At 41.6% G+C, this 18,554-nt stretch overlaps 2 protein-coding genes across 2 annotated transcripts in view; one reads left to right on the plus strand and one right to left on the minus strand.

Moving 5' to 3' along the window:
* LOC131089006 (protein FAM169B-like) overlaps nucleotides 1–3,861 on the minus strand; it is a 39,516-nt gene extending 35,655 nt beyond the window's left edge. The window contains exon 1 of the mRNA XM_058033501.1: nucleotides 3,815–3,861. Coding sequence (XP_057889484.1) covers nucleotides 3,815–3,848 — 34 coding nt within the window. The 5' untranslated portion in view covers nucleotides 3,849–3,861. The remainder of the gene's footprint in view (nucleotides 1–3,814) is intronic.
* A 4,077-nt stretch (nucleotides 3,862–7,938) lies between these two features.
* On the plus strand, nucleotides 7,939–17,974 carry PGPEP1L (pyroglutamyl-peptidase I like). Its single transcript, XM_058033588.1, has 5 exons — nucleotides 7,939–8,044; nucleotides 10,661–10,713; nucleotides 16,020–16,136; nucleotides 16,598–16,827; nucleotides 17,749–17,974. Exons 1-5 carry the CDS (start codon nucleotides 7,954–7,956, stop codon nucleotides 17,936–17,938), a joined length of 681 nt encoding a protein of 226 aa, XP_057889571.1. The 5' UTR covers nucleotides 7,939–7,953; the 3' UTR covers nucleotides 17,939–17,974.
* Nucleotides 17,975–18,554: the final 580 nt, after the last annotated feature.

The raw sequence follows: 18,554 nt of genomic DNA on the forward strand, positions 1-18,554 counted from the left end.
AAATTAATACATCACCTGCACCAGCTATCACAAGGCTGTCTCAGAACTTGCTTTAATAAACAGCTGCCAGTAGTGGAGGAAATATGTAAACATCGCTCTCGTTTCTCTGTGCCATTGTGTCAGCTATTCTACACGTCTTTGAAGGTGCTCCAAAATCAGCATGGCTCTGCTTTTCCCTTTTTCTCCTTTTGGGAGGAGGAAAAAGCAGAGAAGGAAAGACAGGCTGGCAACAGAGGGCTAACTCTGTGCTTGCTGTGCTCTTGATAGTGAGGCTCAGTGTGCTCAACTTCAGTTTACACAGGCTCTTCTGTAAGGACAAAAGAAACCACTGCTGGTGGTTAAAAATGCAAAAGGTTTTGATTGCAATTGCTTGACAATCAGCCAAAGATATGACTAGGGGGAAAAACACAGCAAGGCAGCTATGACCAGAATGGAAGAAACAAGGAAAAACACATGGCTCGACTTCAGAGCAGAAAATTGACTTAGGCTTTGCATAAACGACAGCATACCTCCAAGCCTGCCTTATCCACAGTCTGCCTGCAATGGGAACATGTAGGCTAAAAGCAGAGCCTATTAAAAGGCATAATGTTTCTAAACGGCATCTGTTACGTCCTAATAAGCATTACTTAAAGGACACAGGCCTTAAAATTGCTACCAAACGTGCATTTATCTGAAACTGCTGCAAGGCAATCGTTACCACGGAGTCACATGACACCACTGGAATCTGAAAAATAGAAAATGTTTTTATTTCGTTTGGCTTGAAATCATTATGCAGGAAAAATATGGAGGCACTTTCTGAGATTTTGAAACTGTGCAACTTCACAGGAATGAAACACCAGCAAGAATTACATCAGCGGAGCCATTTGCCATCTGTTGTCAGTAATACCATAAAGCCCAGCCACCAGACAGCAGTTTCAAAGGTTACAAACACAACGTTTTCAAGCATCCACAGACCTCTGGGTAACTGAGCAGGACACAGTTTCCTTCAGAGATATGTGCAACCTGAGGGTCTGCCAATCATTCAGCAAAGACAACATGCCAGAGCTGGGAATTGCCAGGCGAGGCGTTTGGAAGTCTCTCAGTATGCAACCTTTACACAATGTGGCAAATGCATACCAGCCCCATCACGTAGGATCCCATAACGCGCTCGCAGCCATAATGCCTGCACACCTCCCACTTGCAAACTGAAACCGGCCAGACTTTCTCCTCTGCTGTTTGTTTTCCCAAACTTCCCCTCAAGGGAAGGAGTGTGTGCACTGAAATGCTGCTATGGAAAGGGACTCTGGTTTGTTTGCTGGGTTTGGGCTGTAATTTTCCTTTGAGGGAAGTATTTTGGATTTTGTTTCCTGATTTCTTTTCTTTCTAGACCGTAACTACATATTTATGTTAAAGACAGCAAGGTTTCAACAACTTGCCTTAGCTGTGGCAATGTTATGGCAGCCCTTACCTCTTATGTACACACAGTCTGAGTAAAATTCTACCTGTTCCATACATGAGATTTTAGTCTGGCTGTTTATCAGTCTCACCTTAGAGCTCTGAGCTTTTTCAGTTGCAGAGGCCACATTCCTGACAGTGCCTATGTGCTACCTGAATTTTGTGTTTCCACCTTCCAGGCTGTTGACCTCCTTCCTATAAACTGATTAACACGGATTTCATGGAGGGCAGGGAGATTTCCATCTTCCTAGAGAGACAGATGGAAATTTAAGGCTTCATTAATGCAACTGCCAAACTAGACATACAGGTTTCTCACCCACTATTTCTCAGGCTCCAGAGCTGCACAGACGTGGTTGCTCACTGTTTCTGTTAGGTGGTTCACATACAAATCTGCCTTTCAAGGTGTTCTATAATCAAAATGAATTTGCAAGAAGGCTGAATTTAAAACAAGTACCTCAAGTTCTAGGTCAACAGCTGGCCTGCTTCTCAACAGCGAGGTTTGCCTGGGACCTGTAAAGGGCTTTAGAAACCTGGAAGTGTAAACATTCTTTCCCTGTGAAAAACAGTTACAGGAACAGCAATCAAGACCGAGTTGTAGCATCTGAATCACAGCACAACATGAACTGAAAAGCAATTTTTGCACAAGAGCTAATGGCTGACTCTACACACTCTTTAAGTGTATTGCATATTCAACCTGCTTATTGACAACTGCTCCATAATTATTTTAAACATAATCTATGCAATTACATAACCTCACCAAAACTCAGACAACACCTAAAAACAACATCAGCTGTCCCAAAAAGGAAGGGGATGGAAGAACAACTATTCTAAACATTCAGTCTGAGGGTGATGAAAAAGGGAAAAATGTAGACATTAATCGAACTGCCCAACACTACAATGCTTCCTTGGACATGAAAACCCAAATTCTATTAATCTAGAGATATTTTATTTAAGAAAATCAGTAGAACTGAGAATCTTTCATCACTCCCCCCAAAAAACAGCATTATTACAATTGTTTGACTTCCATAAGTGGTTGATAGGAGGGGAAAAATAGAGCAATCTGACTGCAGTGCATTTAGCCATGAGCAGCTAGAGGAACTAATGAACAACATCATTATTTTACTGAAGGGGATGAAGTAGGTGCTTTAGATAAATGGCAGCAACTTAAAATGTGTTTCAGAAGATAAATTCACTTTCTCTCCATTTACCTGCTAGCGTGACAAATTAAGAAAGAAGAGTATAAAAACAGAGCAGGAGGGAAAGCAGTGCAAAAGCTAACTGAGGTGATGCAATGGGCCCTTATCCAAACAAGTGCATGAACAGAGATTGTTGGAAGTCCTCCTAGCCAAACACAAACCCAGAACATTGCACATGCCAGACTCCTCTGCAAATCCACGGTGGTAGGTGTACAGAAGATCCACCTATGCTAAAATCACGTTCCTTACCAAGCACCGGGAGCTTGGCCATTTGGGAACTGACACAATGTCTGTTCATTTCAAAGCACTGCAAATCCACCAGGTACTGAAGGGCTGAGTTCTGCTGGGCAGAGCAGCTCTTCACCCACTACCAGAAACATCAGAAAATCAACCCCTGCTGAAAGGAGATGAGGGGAGAGTGGCTTTTTCACAAAGAAGTTCATCCTCTATGTCCATGTGCTTCTTGTTCTAGTCACCTCGTCAACAGCAAATGAATACTTTTAAAAGGAAGGGTACTATATAGCATATGTATTGAGTAATATATTTATATACTAGACTTTGTACACTACTTTGCAGTATACAAAGCCTTTTACATCTCAACACCAGACCAGTCCAACTATTTTTGTGTGGTCAAGAACCAACTTACTGCTCCTTTGTCCCTGTTGAATCCTGCTGCTTTTGTTAAACCCTGATTTTTGCTCAGTTTGGGTAAACAACTGCTGATGTACTTTTGAAAATGGGTATTTTTATGCAATGTTTCCCATGTTCCTTAATGGCTGAGTACTTGAGATCTACTGACCTACAGGTGGATCTGATCCACCTGTGCTGAGACCCCGAACAGGAGCTCGGGGATCATCCTCTCCCCAGCATCACCGAATCACAGCGAGCAGGACCCACCAGGCCGGCTCTCTCTGGGCAGGCTTGGACCAGCCGAACACCTGGAAAAGTCACCTGGACGCTGGGAAATGGGAAAATAAACCCTGCAGCACCTGCTGAGGGCGACCCTGCGCGCAGGGCTCGGGCTGTCCGCCTCCCCCGGGCGCTGCCGGGAGCGCGGCCGTGAGGGGCCCGGCCCCACCGGGGCACGGCCGCAGGCGACCGGGCAGAGCTTCCCTGGACAGCCCCGAGCGTTTCGCGGCGTCTCGGCCGCCCGTGGCCTCCCCGAGCCGCCTCCTCCCTCTTACCCGCGGCGGCTCTTCCTCCTCCCTCGGCCGCCATCACTTCCTGCGGGGCGGCGCGGGCAGCCCTGAGGGCGGGCCGGGCCCGGGATGGGGCTGAAGGGGCAGGGAGGGCGGAAGGCGGGGAGCAGCGGGGCCGTGCCCGGACAGGCGAGGGGAGCTGGCTGCGGGCTCGGGCAGTGCCCTCAGGCTCAGGCAATGCCCACAGCCTCAGAGAGTGCCTCAGGCTCAGGCAATGCCATGCAGGCTCGGGCGATGCCCACAGGAATGCCCTCAGGCTCAGGGAATGCCCTCAGGCTTGGGCGATGCCCACAAGCTCAGGCAATGCCATCCAGGCTCGGGCAATGCCCACAGGCTCAGAGAGTGCCTCAGGCTCAGGGAATGCCCTCAGGCTCGGGCAATGCCCTCTGCCCCCGCCATCGAAGCACGGCCTTGGGAGAGGGCCGGCCCACTCTGCGTCTGAACTTAAGAAACTCCGACAAAAATCTCAAATTATTTCTTTTAAATGCAGAATTATTTCTTTTAAATGCATAAATTTCTTTTATCTTGCACAGAATGACAAACCGTAAACCCAGCGCCGGTTTGTGTTAGCGCAGGTGGCATAAGGCAGAAGGCATAGGAGGGGAAAAAAACTGGGTTGCATGTGCCCTGCTAAGTCCTTTCTCCCTATTATAAAAAAAAAACCTAAATTTAAAAACCTGTCCATGCACAGCCATTAGTTTTGCTAATACTGCATGAAGACCAGAACTGATATTAATAATAGCCACTCAGCAGTTGGCTATATTCAACTCATATTCAGTTGCGATTTTCTCCATAAATATAGGTATATACCAAATCGATTAAATTGCTGAAGAACTAAAATAAATAATCAAACAACATAAAACACATGACAATTTCTATCCAAAACCAGACCCTGGCACAGCTTGCCCAGAGAATCTGTGGCTGCCCCATCCTGGGAAGCCAGGTTGGATGGGGTTTGGAGCACCTGGGAATAGTCTAAGATGTCTCTGCCAAAAAATAAAAAAAGTGAGTGAAACTGCCACTATTTTTTTTTATTTACCATTTCTATGGATTTTATTGTAGAAGAGGCCTCTTTCCTCAAGGAAAAATGAGCTTTACACTGAAATGTTTGTGTCCTCTCTTTCTGTGACACCACTTTCTATCTACATAAAGACCAGCTTCAGTCTTTCCTGAGGACCATTTATTTTTATTAGAATGGAAAAGAAATATGGAGTTTTAGATACTGAAATTTCTATTTAAAGTTCCATTATAGTTTAGTGTTAAATAGCATAACAGCTTGATTTCTCCCTCCTCTCATTAAGTGTTGAACAGCTGAGATAAAAACTGAAATATATTAAACACTTCCACTTCACAGTTTAAAACACTGGTCAGTGCCTGCCAATAACAAGAAATAAAAGAAATATATATAAGTAATAATAAAAGAGATAAAAATTAAAGAGCTGTTTCTAAATGAAGAGCCATATTCTGGTCTTCTTGCCATCTACTAAAAAGCTACCCAAGGAGTGTGCTGCCAGCTCTGCGGTGTGGTCAGAATGCATTTGCAGAAAATATATTTTTCTCTTACTCAGCAGCAGTTCAAACAATTTTTGAAAGTATCAGACAAATGTGCAGAAAAATATTCAAGGTGATAACCAGGATTTTCATAGCTGAGTTGCTTCCATTTTATCTCCACCTCAAGATGAGTGCCGTGCCAATCACATCCATGTGTAGCAAGAAGAAAAACAACCAGAGTTTAGCTGAGTCAGCTGTGTCTGTGACTTGCCTTCAAATAGCAAGGGCTTGGGTTCTTAATTATGAATGGGGAGATTAATTTGCACAGACCTCAAATATCCAGTGACCCTCAAATCCATTGTTTTGGGCACAGATACCCATGGGAGTGCTAATATTAAAGCTCCAATCATACTTTAACAAAAACTTCAAGAGTGGCTTCGACTTCAACTGAAGAAATGTTAGGGGAAAGAAAAGGTTTCATTTCATCTCTGAATAATTTCTGAGTAAGGCCTAATTCAAATTTCTCAATTCTTTTTTAACTGTGTGGCACAGCTGCAATAAATGCATTATTCCTCCAAGTATACTACCATGCACAGAAAGCTTGGGAATATGAGCAACCAGTTAAATCAGTGCAAAAATTAATTTCAGTGGTCTCTGTCAAATTCTGGTTTACTTAAACCACTAGCATTCCTCCCACACTTGCACAAGCATTTACCAACACTGAATCAGAATCAGGTCTCAGAATCTTTACTTCCAATTCAGCAAACATCTGCTTAAGAAAAGACACTAAGTTATTCAAGACAATACTTCTTCCCCCACTACAAATTTCTATCAGCTTCTTCATAAAGGCTTAGTGAATTAATCTTTGCTACCCTGTATTTCTTTTCTACTCCCTTTTGCCAGCTGTAAAAACTTTAAAAACTAGTGCTACATTCCAAAAAGATCATATCAGTTGTTACAGAGTGCATGGAACTAATAGACTTACATCTCCCCTCTGGAAGAATATCTCATGAAATACCTAATATTTTACAGCATTCAAGCAATACCCTTCATATATATATATATATATATGTATGTATGTATAAAGCAGCTCTCAGGTCCCAAAGAAAATATAAATTCTCACTCTGGAAATTAATTAAGATTTTAAATCTTGCCTTATTCTTTACAAATTCTTTGTTCATTAGGCCTCCCTGTACTTTGATTTTTTCTTAAAAAAAACAGCGCAAATCAAAAACAACTATGAGAAGACTGGTATGTCATTGCCCTGTTCAGAATTATAGGAACTGTTTTAATGACTGGTCAAGCATAAAAATTAATGGATAAGAGTCTTTGACATAGGAGTGTGAAGGATTTTAAAAGTAATTCAGTGCTGCCAGTGGCAGATTCTGCCTTATTTAAAGCTGCAGAAAGCTCTGAAAGTTTCCTGTATTGGAAGCTCCTTCAGCCCCAGCAGCCAGCAAAAGTTAATTCTGCAAGTTGTGTTAGTCAGGGGAAGAAGTGGATGGTGGAATCAGAGTCTTTTAAATAAAGAGACTCCACACATCATTTTGAGTCTCAGCACAGGACAATTTAAATGACAGACACAGGTCATAGCTCCAAACCTCATTCAGCCACCACCCAACCCAAGGGATTTCTGCAGGGATTTTTCTTTTTTTTTCCCTAAGGTCTCACAATTACCAGCTCTCTTGAGATAATATAGTGGCTTTCTATTCTTAGCTTATTTCTCCTCTCTCTTTCTCACACACACACACACATACACACACACACACTTCCTACTCAAAACAGGACCCAGTGAAACCCTCTGCCCACATAGTTATAATTCCCAAGAGAACTTGCATATGCTTTTGTTTTGGGCAGTGACAATGTGCATATGTTTTGATTTCAGGCCCCCCCCCCCCCCCCCATTGGCTCTCGGGCTCCACTTTAGTGAAGACAGACCAGCTATTAAACTCACCAGTTTCAGCAAGCTACAACCCAGCTTCCAGAGTTCCTCTGACCTTGCAAGTTGGAGTGAGATTTTCTAACATGTTGCCTGTTAAAGGGTACTACGGAGTAAATGTTTTGGGTTAGCAAATACACACATTTTCCTGTTGGTGTTTGGTTTGAAAAGTCTACAGTGCTTGGACTCTTTCATAACAAGCCTGACATAAAGATCAAGAGGAGTAAGTCAGATAAGTGCTGTGAAGAAGGACAGCAAAGTTACCTCTGAGCTTTAGTTAGTAAGGAGAAGTCCAAGAACAGTGGAAATGGACAGTTAATTTTTTGTAGTTGTAATTCCTTGCTGTTAAAGTGAGTTACAACTGCTAAAAACAGAATACCCACAGAGATATAATCAAACTGATTCAATTAATTTTCTGTTTACTTGCACATAAACTAGTGATGAAAAATATTGCTGTATATTTTGCAAGAAATTTCTTAAGCTTTTCCTCTTCTTCCTAAATACTCCATGCCTGGGAGAGAAAAGAGTTTGGGGCAGTCCCAGTCAGTCAGACTTCTATCTTTAATAGAGACGTAATCATTTTTGCTTTAGAAGTTACATGAGTCACAAATCATCCCTGTCATGTGAAGCCAGAGTCATCAGAGTTGGAAGAAAAAAGGTGCCCCAAATGAAGTTTGCCACAGATACCTGAATTATGATACTGCTTGGAACTGAAAGACAGGAAGATTCCACCTTCTGGAGCACAGATATTATGGATTCAAATTCCAACACTGTGGTGGTGACTGGTAAGATTTTTATTTCATTCTTTGAGCCAGAGATGGTATGCACGCATGCTTGATCTTTGTCATAAACAGTTTCCTGGAGGGAAAAAGAGTAGCAAATGGTCATACTAACATTTCCAAATGGAAAATAACTTGCCGTGCCTTCCTAAGAAAAATCAGATGCATGTCAGCGGAAACAGACTGCATTCTGCCCTCTTTCCTGCCATCCAGTTGGGTTTGTTGTTCATTCTCTCCATGTTTTAATCTTTGTTGACATTCTCTCTGATCCAAAGCACATAGCTCAAGGCAGTGCAGGCTACTATTAGATAAAGCTTACCCAAAAGAAGCTCTGAAGCAAGAAAACCAAGTTGCATCACAATGTCATACAGTCAGTGTCCAGAATTAGAGCAGCACATGGCAACTTTCAGGGGCTCAGTTTCATGGCAAGGTAAGGGAGTTTTAAACAGGAGATGCTGCCTCATCACTGCTAAACGAAACCATCCCATTTAAATATACCAAAGGAACATGCCTGAACATGCAGCACAAGGGCCCAAATTTGGAATTTCTCTTGCTGGCCCCAACTAGTGCAGCATCACAGAGTCAGAACCAGCAGCTCAGAGAGTGCTGAGCTTTAAAAGGTTAAAGCTCCTAAGGAATGCTGCTGCTTGCTGTTCCTCTTGTTGCCACTGGCTCATCTAAGGGCAATCATTACACATATCTTGACATGTGAGTTGCTGGATAATTTTCCACTGCAGGTCATCTGAGGATATAGGAACGAGGGTGAAGCTACATCAAAGAGATTTGCATCTTGCTGTTTTCAATTAAACACTTGTCTTTTTTTTTTTGTTTTTTTGTTTTTTTTTTGTTTTTTTGTTTTTTTTTTTTTTGTTTAATAGCTGCAAGATGGGCAGAACTAGTCTGGCTTGCTCCAGCCCTAACTGCAGATGAGCTGGATGGGAGTGCAGGAAAGGGCAAGAGGTATTTGCTAACCTCCTAAAAGGCTGACAGTCTGGTTCTCTCCTATGATATTTATGGCACATACCCTTGTTGGGAACACTTCTTAGCACCCTGTTAGTTTTTTCCTCCCTTTAGATCACCATTTATGTCCAGAAATCTCCTTGGTCAAAAAGCTTGAGACTAGTTAAGACACATGTGCATCTTTAATCTACTACAGAGATTATCACAGCATGTCTCTGTCACATTTTCACCTGCTCAGAATATAAACCTGCTGGCAGGGAGCCCAGGTTATTATATGGAGCCCAGTCACATTCATGCAGTTACCTCTCCACATTGCTGCAGGAATTGCAGTAAAATTCTCATACAATTAGTTATTTTTCATAACAATTTTATCCTAAGCAGTATTTTCTTGGGGCCACCCCTGACACAAGTGTTTCATTGTGAGCTACTTAATAACTTTATTATAATTCTGCAATTCTGCACACACAGGTACAGAAACTTGTACAACTACAGCTCCAAAATGGAGCAGGTGCCACCTGAATTTTGCTCTCAAAGCAGAGTGGGAATAATGGGGTTTTATGTTTCCTGGAAATGTGAAATGAACACCATTTTCTTTGTTCCCTCACCACAGGAGAAACTCAAACCTTGTCAAAAATATAAGCTTTTCATAACATAAAAGAGAAAAGATGGAGCAGTTATGAAATAAATATTAACAAATTAAGAAATGCTTAAAGTCCAGCACTAATTAAGCTGTCACAAGCCTACATTTAGGCTTAATTGTCTCTACATACAAGTAGCTTTCACTGTGCAAAATAGCAATCATATGCTGTCAAGTATTTACTTTTCCATTTAAGGATTTTAAATATTTAAGAGTTATAGCATTAAAACCATTTCACAAAATCATTTTCCTGACACCCAGTATCTAGGACTTAGCAACACTCTGGATTGAGAACATTAATTGAGATTAATAAAGATAGTGGGAGTTTTCCTTCAAACTTTTTAATGACAAAATGCCCATCTGCTCAAAATTAGGTCTTTTCCCTTTTTATTAAAAAAAATCCTTTCACAAAAAAATATGCATAAAATTGAATGCGATACTTGGGAGTCAAAGTGTTCTTTCCCCTTTTCTCCTCTCTTTTCCTGGGGGAAAAAGTGAAGACATTTTTCCCAGCATCACAAAAAAGCACATTTTCCCAGACAGAAAACTAAGTTTTCATTACTTGCTATTAAAATAAATTTTACTCTTTCAAACATTTTCATTAAGTATGCATGTCTTAATCTTCATGAGCTTTAACAATAAGAATGATACATTAACTGTGACCCAGGAGTATTTAATACCATAACTTTTAGTAGTGGTATTTCTATGGATGATGAGCCTTCCCCAAAATTATCATTTACATGATCTGTCCTATTGGAGGTACATTTATCCAGCTCCAGTTAAGGCTCTCTCATAAGAAAGGCTTGACATGAATGAAGATTGCAGGATTAGTTCTTTTATCAGTGAATACACAAATTGAAAATACTGTTCCCTTAAGTGTTACTAAAGCTAAATCCTATCTAAAAAACTCAACCTCCATAACCAAAAATAGGAAGATAAAAATCCAATATGTGTGTGCACACATCAACACCTAATCTGCAATTGTAGAGTAAGCACAGGTTAAAACCACCTTTCTTTCTTTTCAGGTTTTGGTCCCTTCAGACAATACCTGGTTAATTCTAGCTGGGAAGCAGTGAAGGTAGGCATAAAAAGGAAAAAAATGAGGGAGGCATTTTATTTTTTAGCCATCCCAACACAAACTGGTCTTAGGCTTTCCATTCCCTTCTCATGACTCATTAAACAGAATTGTGCCTCATGGAGCAGACACACAACATGGAACAAAGAGGATAATGCCTTGAAATATTATTTTACTTGCTTTATTTTTGGTGCCATTTAGGCACTTTAAAATATTATTCTTCATTTTAAAAATGTATTTTTTCTTATGGTGCCTTTTCTACAACTATTGCATGTGCCACAGGTTATGTCTGTCTGTAGTAAACCATCATCTCTCCTACCACAGTTCATTTTATCCTGTGTGAGGTGATTTGCTTCTCACACAAGTGTAGCCTATTGAGTTCTTACTGCCTGCTTCAGGAACACAGAACCTAAATACTGCCAGCTCGGAGTGGGAGTTCACATTTCAGCTTTGGCTTCCACTTTCAAATGACAGTGAATTCTACAGTTAAATTGAAAACAAGGTCAGTCAGAGGGGTTTTTTCCTCCATACACCTTGACCAACAGTAATAAATCTCAAATGCAGTCCTGGAAATTCCTGCTTGTTTCCTAAATCCGTGTAGCAGAACAAATTTAGCTGGGGGATACAAAGACATGGTTTGGATACCTGGCTTTCAGCATCAGCTGATTCATTCTCCCTGTGACAGACAGCAGCTTTTCCTGGAGTTCAGTTACTCTCATCAGGTACCTATGAACAGAGTCATTGTGAGAGGATCTTCCACATAAGTTTTTAGCAATCCCAAGGTAGAAAGGAGGTTACACAATGAAATCTGAAACTAGTGGGGGAACAGTCAAAGTAGTAAAATTAAATTGGAGCATTGGTCCAAAATATACAAGAAATGACAGATAATATTGGTAAAATGGAAAGTAGGACATGTAAAACAAACCAAGGGGGCTGTGTTCTATTATGAAGACTGAAACTAGTCCATACAATTTTTAATGCTTTTGGACAATGAAGTGAGAAAGTCAACTATAGGAAAGTATTAGTAATGACAGAAAGGTGATGGCTCTATAGGACTATAACCATAGTAGAAATTTTGGTGACAGCTACTGAATATCTGTTTTGAAACTGAAGTGCACTCAAGCCAAGATGATTGAAAAACAAAGAGCCAGTATGTTTTCCCAAAGACCAAAGCAATAGTAATTTCACCAAAACATACATATTTTCTATTCTAGCTTTGTTGAGTCAAGAATGCTGAGTGCAGCTTGGTGTTTGGTAGAATAAATCTATTGCCCCTTCCGGGTCTTGAGGGGTGTTATCCCTGTAGGCTAACAAGAAACAAAAATCCTTCTGTGATACCTTTCCACATCCCAGTCATGACAGGAGACCCATAAATTATCTTAACTCCAACTTGACATGTGCCCTAAACCACAAATATTTGTCAGTTGACAGTGTTCTTGCTCATTATTTCCTGATTCCTATTGGTTCTAATTTTGGGTGCAAGGTCATCCTCTTCTGGCTGAAAATAGAGCATATTCTTTATCTGCAATCTAAACAGCCTCGTGAGGACACACCAATGGGATGAGTTTTCTGTAACAATGCCATGAGCTGCCCATGCCAGGGACTCATAACAAGGGCCACAGCATTCCCGAGCAAAACAGATGTCAGTCCTTGTACAGGGAGGAGAACAAATCCATTTCCCTCTGATGTGGCACCCTCTATGTGGAATTAATTTGTATTCAGACTGGGGATGCTGCTTTGGTTTCCTACTCCCCAGCAAAGGTGGTTAATTCAGGCAATTCAGAGAAATTTACTGCAAATCTGGAAGCACTTTGAATTTCGATAGGCTTCTCCACACTAAATAGCAATCTTGTAGTATTGTTCCATTGGCCTCATTCAGGGGAGTAGCCCTATGATCTTCAGGAAGCTTATGCACATATATTAAAGATAGCAAAATTTAGTATTTACATCTGGAAATAATCCTGCCTTGGCTTGGGGTACCTGCATAGATCACTGGAGAGACATAAAACCCTCCGGCCAAGTCTCTTTGCTGTGAACCACGCAAGTGTGCACTCAGATTCATCCTCAGCAACGTGCTGAGCAGCCAGAACAGACCTACTGAATATAACTGGACATATGGCTGAATGCCTTTGTAGCATTACCCAGAACTATCCTAATTATTACCCCAAAATGAAGTAGGTGCTTATCAAAAGCCTGGATAGCACCCTGAGTGATGATGTAATGCTGATACACACAGCCTTAGAAGTTCACATCCCAGAAGGGTCCTCATACCAAAAGCCTCTGAAATCCTGTAAAAATACAGTTAACAGTTCCAGTGTCCTAATTCCAAAGCAAAACCTCATTCTCCATGCTCTTGAAATGGATCCTTGGCCAAAGAACCATGGCTGTCCTTCTCTGAGCAATACTTGATCTTACTGTTTCCTTAAGCTCCTCCACAAGGGGCTGCTGGTGGGATCAGCTGTGCCAGTCCAACCTTTTTGCTGTGTCTCCTCCTGCAGAATGTCCTGTCTGCATCTTGGCTGCAAAATGACCTTTCAGGGCACTCCACCATCAAGGTCAGAGTCCCCAGTTAATAGGGCACAAATGTAAGTTGAGTGACAACATTCATAGTAATTAAACTGTTAGTGCAAAGAACAGGTCACATTTCCAACTGCTTCTGGGAACTATGTCTGCTATCAGGAGATGAGGATCAGATCTCCCAGCACAGTTTTTCATCCTGCCACTGACCATGTGGTCTTTGGAAATCTGTCATTTAATCTGTCTCTCTCCCCTTCTGCTTTAGTTTCATCATCTGTGAAACCAAGACATTGCTATTTAGTGCCTTCATTTCTGTGTTGGAACTCTCTGACATCCCTGAAGTTTTAAGAAGGTTATCTACAGGATTAGAAAAAAAACCCAACAACTTAAAACAACCAAAACCCCAAACCAAACACATAAACAAAACCCCACTAACCAGCCACACAAAACACCTTTGTTTGCAATGTACTTGCAGTCTGGCTGGGCCAACTGAAACCTCCTGGTTTCCTTTCTGCACCAGCATGAGCAGTTCACAAAATTAGCACACACAACAACCTTCCCAGCAACCCAAATCAGTGAGAACTCAGGCAAAATCAGTGATGTTTTCCAGAGTTTTCTAGAAGTTCTAGCTATTTCCAACACACACAGCTTCCAGCACCAACCTGAGCACCGTGCTCTGCAAATCACTTCTCGTTGGATCAGAACACCAGTGGACCAGGACTATGACCACAACTCACAATAGCTCAAGGTCAGCAGCTGATAATGCTGGATTTCTTCTCCCTTCTAGAAGAACTTCCCAAGAAAGAATCTTCATGTTTTCTTTCTAACCACTTTTCCCACAAAACAGTCCTCCAAAACTCCTCTCCTCCTTCGAAATTTCCTTTCCTGTTTCAACTACACAAGACAGGCACTTGTTTACTGAATTCACTCACCAGTGTGAGTTTCCATGTGCTGTTACCCTCCTCTAACCATCTTCAGTCTCCCACCTTTAATGCAAAATTGGTTCTGGTTAAGGCTGAGACAAGGAACAGCCTTTTTTTATTTTGCTCCATGTTTACACATCTGGTCTAACAGGGTGTAAGCCCGTGGCTGGGATTGTTAGACAACACAGTAACACACATTATTGACAACACACTGAAATTGCTTAGGACATAGAGAACCATCTTCCCTTGACACAAATTCTCAGGCATTTGCTATGGCCAGTTTCAGTTTGGTCCTGCACAGAAGTATTTCTGTGTGATTCTGCCATGACAACTGGTGACAACAGAATGTCTCGACCCAGAGAGCACGAGAGGAGAGCAGCATTACAGCTGCCTTTGGGTCTCCACATTCTGCACCAAAATTAGGGGTAGTCGAGTCCTCTAAGCCTTATAGTTTAAAAGAAAGACTCTCACTAAAAGTAAAAATTAAAAATGCTTTGGAAAAGCAAATGCTAATTGTGAACCAGCTGGGGTTTTCTTGTGTGGAGGCTCAGGCACAGTACAGCATTCTTCAGCAGGATGATGCAATGGGCTCTCAAAGACTGTCAGCGCCCACAGGAAAAAAGGCTGGCACTGTTCTCCAAATGTGTTTACTTCCCTGCAGGCATTGTTTCCTTGCTTGTGTCAAATAGTTTATTGAGCACAGCTAATCAATGCTTCCGCTGACAAGAAAATTGGAACAGTTTATATAGGAAGCGAGTGGTGAAGGGCAGATTTCCCAGAACTGTGGGCCTCATCCGCAGGGGTATCCTGAGTGAGAAACAAAAACCTGAGATGATGATGACACTGAATAGTTACAGGTCTCCTGGGCCAATCAGACACCTCCACTTTTGCCTGTGCCCCCTTAAAAACTTAGCCTGTACCATCCTTTGGGAGTGGTTTACCCAAATGGAACAGGGATTTTCAGCCACCATTCTGCTTTTCTGGGACAGAGCTTCCCACTTCAGATGAATTCCTTCTGCACCCTGCCGCTGCAGCTGCTTACCTTCTGCTGAGGCCTAGGCCTGGCTTGTTAGCCCTGTTCCACTGACAAAATCATTGCAAGTCACTTCCATGTGACATTTATTCTCCAGACCATCTTCCACACCTGGCCAAGCTGCTGCTTTGAAGGGTGCCCTTGCTCCATTCACCTCAATTCTGGGCATAATTTTTTCTTCGGGAAAATTGCGTGGAAACTCAACTGTACATAATTGACAGAGAAGTAACATCTCAGTGACATATCCTTTTACTAGAGAAACATTCTAGACCAAAAAATAAATTAAACTCATTCTAAATGTGACTTCCTCGTGTTGACAGTGACCTTCAGCACAGCTTACCTGAACCTGGTCAAGCCAGCAGATCTCTGGAGTGAAAAAGTTATGATTAAGGTGAATTCTCCTTGGTTTTGTCTCTTGGCAGTGCAGTTTTTCTACCAGATCTTTCAGAGAAACAGCTCCTACCTACAGCAAAGCCTATTTAGATGCTTTCAATGGTGGAGCTTTTCTGAGAGATGCTGCCTCATGGTTCCCCAGGGACCAGTCCCAAAGCAATAACCCCTCCCACCCACTGGAGGCGGAGCATCTCCTTGGAAAACACAACAATGGCTCCACACAGATAGATGTGACATTAGGAAACTGTTTAGCACATTTTAGTCTCTTCCAGTTAAAAGAGAGGGAGCAACAACAAAACCAATCTCATTGCAGACCAACGACAGGAACCATGGGCTAAGGTGTGGCTCTTTCAGGTGTTTCCTCAGTTGAATCAGCCCAGTTTGTTTATCAGTCAGAAATCCAGTGCTCCTTCATGTCTTTGGTGGCTTTTTTGTAAGCACAGGAGCTGTCCAAGAGAGGCCTTGGTGAAAACATTGATCTCCGGATCATGCAGCTGCCAGTGGTTTACCAAAAAGCAAAGGAGCAAGTCTGCAAGATATGGACAACTCTTCAGCCACTGGTGGGTAATGATGAAGTTAAACAATCTCCTCCCCTCCCCTGAATACAATGAAAAAAATCTCCAAGGGAGTATTGCAAAACATCAAACAACTCTGGAAAGTGACTGTTGAAACTGTGATCAAGGTTCCAAGCTGAAATTCGGAGCACACACTAATTAGCATGCTGGTTTAACCCCATGCCAGTTAAACAGCATAACTGATGCTGAACAAAGGAAAGGAAAATATCTACCACAAACTACAAAAAAGGCACTGCTGCTCTGCAGTCCTGACTAGACTCAACAAAAACTACAGCCTAATTTGGTTCTCATTTATAATACCTTATCAAAGTTTTCTTTAGACATGAGCAAGGCTCCCCACCTTGAAGCCAGTAATTCACATACTGCTTGGACCTTTTGCACCACATGTTTTTAAAAGCAGGTCTCATTTTTAATTTCCTATTATTCACTCTGGTGGGAAAAACCAGCTTACAGTTCACGTTGGGCTGGCTCCGTCCACCACAGCACTCATCATCCTGGAGCAGTGTGGGAAGAACAAAGGCTACCAGGAGAGGGATGCTCGTGGCTTTCACCCAGAAGGTGCCTGCTGCGTGCTAGGTGGCCCAGAAAAGATTGAATCTACAATTAATATGAAGACTCTCCGGAAAAACGTCTCAGTGGAAGGGATTGATATCATCCTTTCCAGAGATGCAGGAAGGTAAACATCGCGTATCAGGGGCTCACAAAAACAACTCAATCTGCTCATCTAACCCTGGAGAATCTTTGCCATGAGCTCTCCTCCGATCATAATCACTCCAAAGCAAATTCTTTAGAGGGGCACAAGTATGAAACTGGGATGATTTTAAATTTTATGTAAAGCAGCCTTCATGAAAAGCTACAGCCAGTAGATATTTTTCCATAGATTTGTAAATTCCAAAAGAAACAAGTTCCAACATAGCACACCCTGTGATGAGCAACTCCAGTAAACCTCAGCTATTTAGAGAGCCTGAAAGCAATACAGACTAGTAGCAGATTTTAATCTATTTTTCTCAACTGGGAGGGATACAAAATGTAAATAGATACACTGGAGAACAGCAATTACAGGTACTGTTAGAACCAGGCCTGTGATCTCATTATGTGTTCCAGTAGCACCGAAGCAATTTTCTACTATGGTAGTCTTCACTGGAAAGGAAAACAAACCAGTAATTTTATTTTAAATAAAAATCAGCTAATATTGGCCCTTAAATTCAAGATTTGCACCTGAATTTTAAAAGGTGGAATGATCAGAAAAATCTCTTCAGACAGAGATTTTATAACTTAGACAAAAACTGTGTTACATGGTTGTAATTTCCAGTAGGGTGTGTTACCTTTCCCACCCCACAAGAATGTCTTGTGATTTTATTTTTTTTTTTATTTAAAGTTCTTTGTGGGTGGGTGTCTGAGAAACCAAACCATCAGATAAGCAACATTTGTTTCTCAAACTTGGTTTATTTCAGCATTTCCTTTATTCACTAAGCAAATATGTTCTTAATAATTTCATAAACCAGATCTGGTTTGGCTACTTAAAATATTTAAATTTAATCAAGTTTTACTGAGCCTTAATTCAGATTCCTGGTTTTGTTTTGTTCTAATATTGCAGGTACATCTGTGATTACACCTACTACACTTCTCTGTATTATGGCAATGGAAGAGCTGCTTTCATCCACGTCCCTCCATTATCTGAGTTGGTAACAGCAGAATTTCTCGGAAAAGCATTACAAACCATTATCTTAGCAATGTTAGAACAGTGTGGGGAACAAAGAGAGATGGATCACAGAGGGAAAAAATGAGGATTTCTTAGAATGCAATTCCTTACCTGTGAAATGAAGCAGATTTAAAGATTATTTAAAACTCACACACAAAGGATTTTATAGCCCACATTACTTTCAGTGAAATTTCCTTGCAAAACCCAACCAACAATTTGCATCTCTTAGAAAGGGCTTGAGGGGAAAAAACCCAAGTGATTGGTGGTTCATATTGCTAACAATAAAGTTGTTCAGATTTCAGAAATTGTGAAACTGGATTGAAAACATTTTAGGATGCTTAATCCTGGTTCTGTTGGTTAGAAAAAAACATCAATAAAGACTTGCTGACCCCAGATGGATGCTCACAGCTGTAAGGACTCAGCATGGGATGGACATAACAGAGATCCTCTTCAGCCCCTGTTTGAGCCCAGAGTTCAGCCCACAAAAAATTTGGGTATGGGGTAAATCAAAACACACTTGGTGATTCTGGTGTGGGAAGTTTTATAGTTCTCTCTTACTGACCTGCTGTGGATGCTGCTTTCCACATCAGCAATGGCTTCTGACTTAGAGTGACTTCAGAGAACATAGAAAACTAGAAACCAGCAGGATCTATAATACCTATAATGCTGTTGGTAACTTGAGTTTCAGCCCAAAACAGCCA

The sequence above is a fragment of the Melospiza georgiana genome, chromosome 13, assembly GCF_028018845.1.
Source record: "Melospiza georgiana isolate bMelGeo1 chromosome 13, bMelGeo1.pri, whole genome shotgun sequence".
NCBI lineage: Eukaryota > Metazoa > Chordata > Aves > Passeriformes > Passerellidae > Melospiza > Melospiza georgiana.

Bases quoted from the DNA above. Each gene is read 5' to 3' on its own strand.
- PGPEP1L (XM_058033588.1), top strand. From the start codon at position 7,954: ATGATACTGCTTGGAACTGAAAGACAGGAAGATTCCACCTTCTGGAGC. The intron at 16,137-16,597 runs GTGGGTAATGAT...GGGAAAAACCAG, and splicing joins GGACAACTCTTCAGCCACTG to CTTACAGTTCACGTTGGGCT. The intron at 16,828-17,748 runs GTAAACATCGCG...CTAATATTGCAG, and splicing joins CTTTCCAGAGATGCAGGAAG to GTACATCTGTGATTACACCT.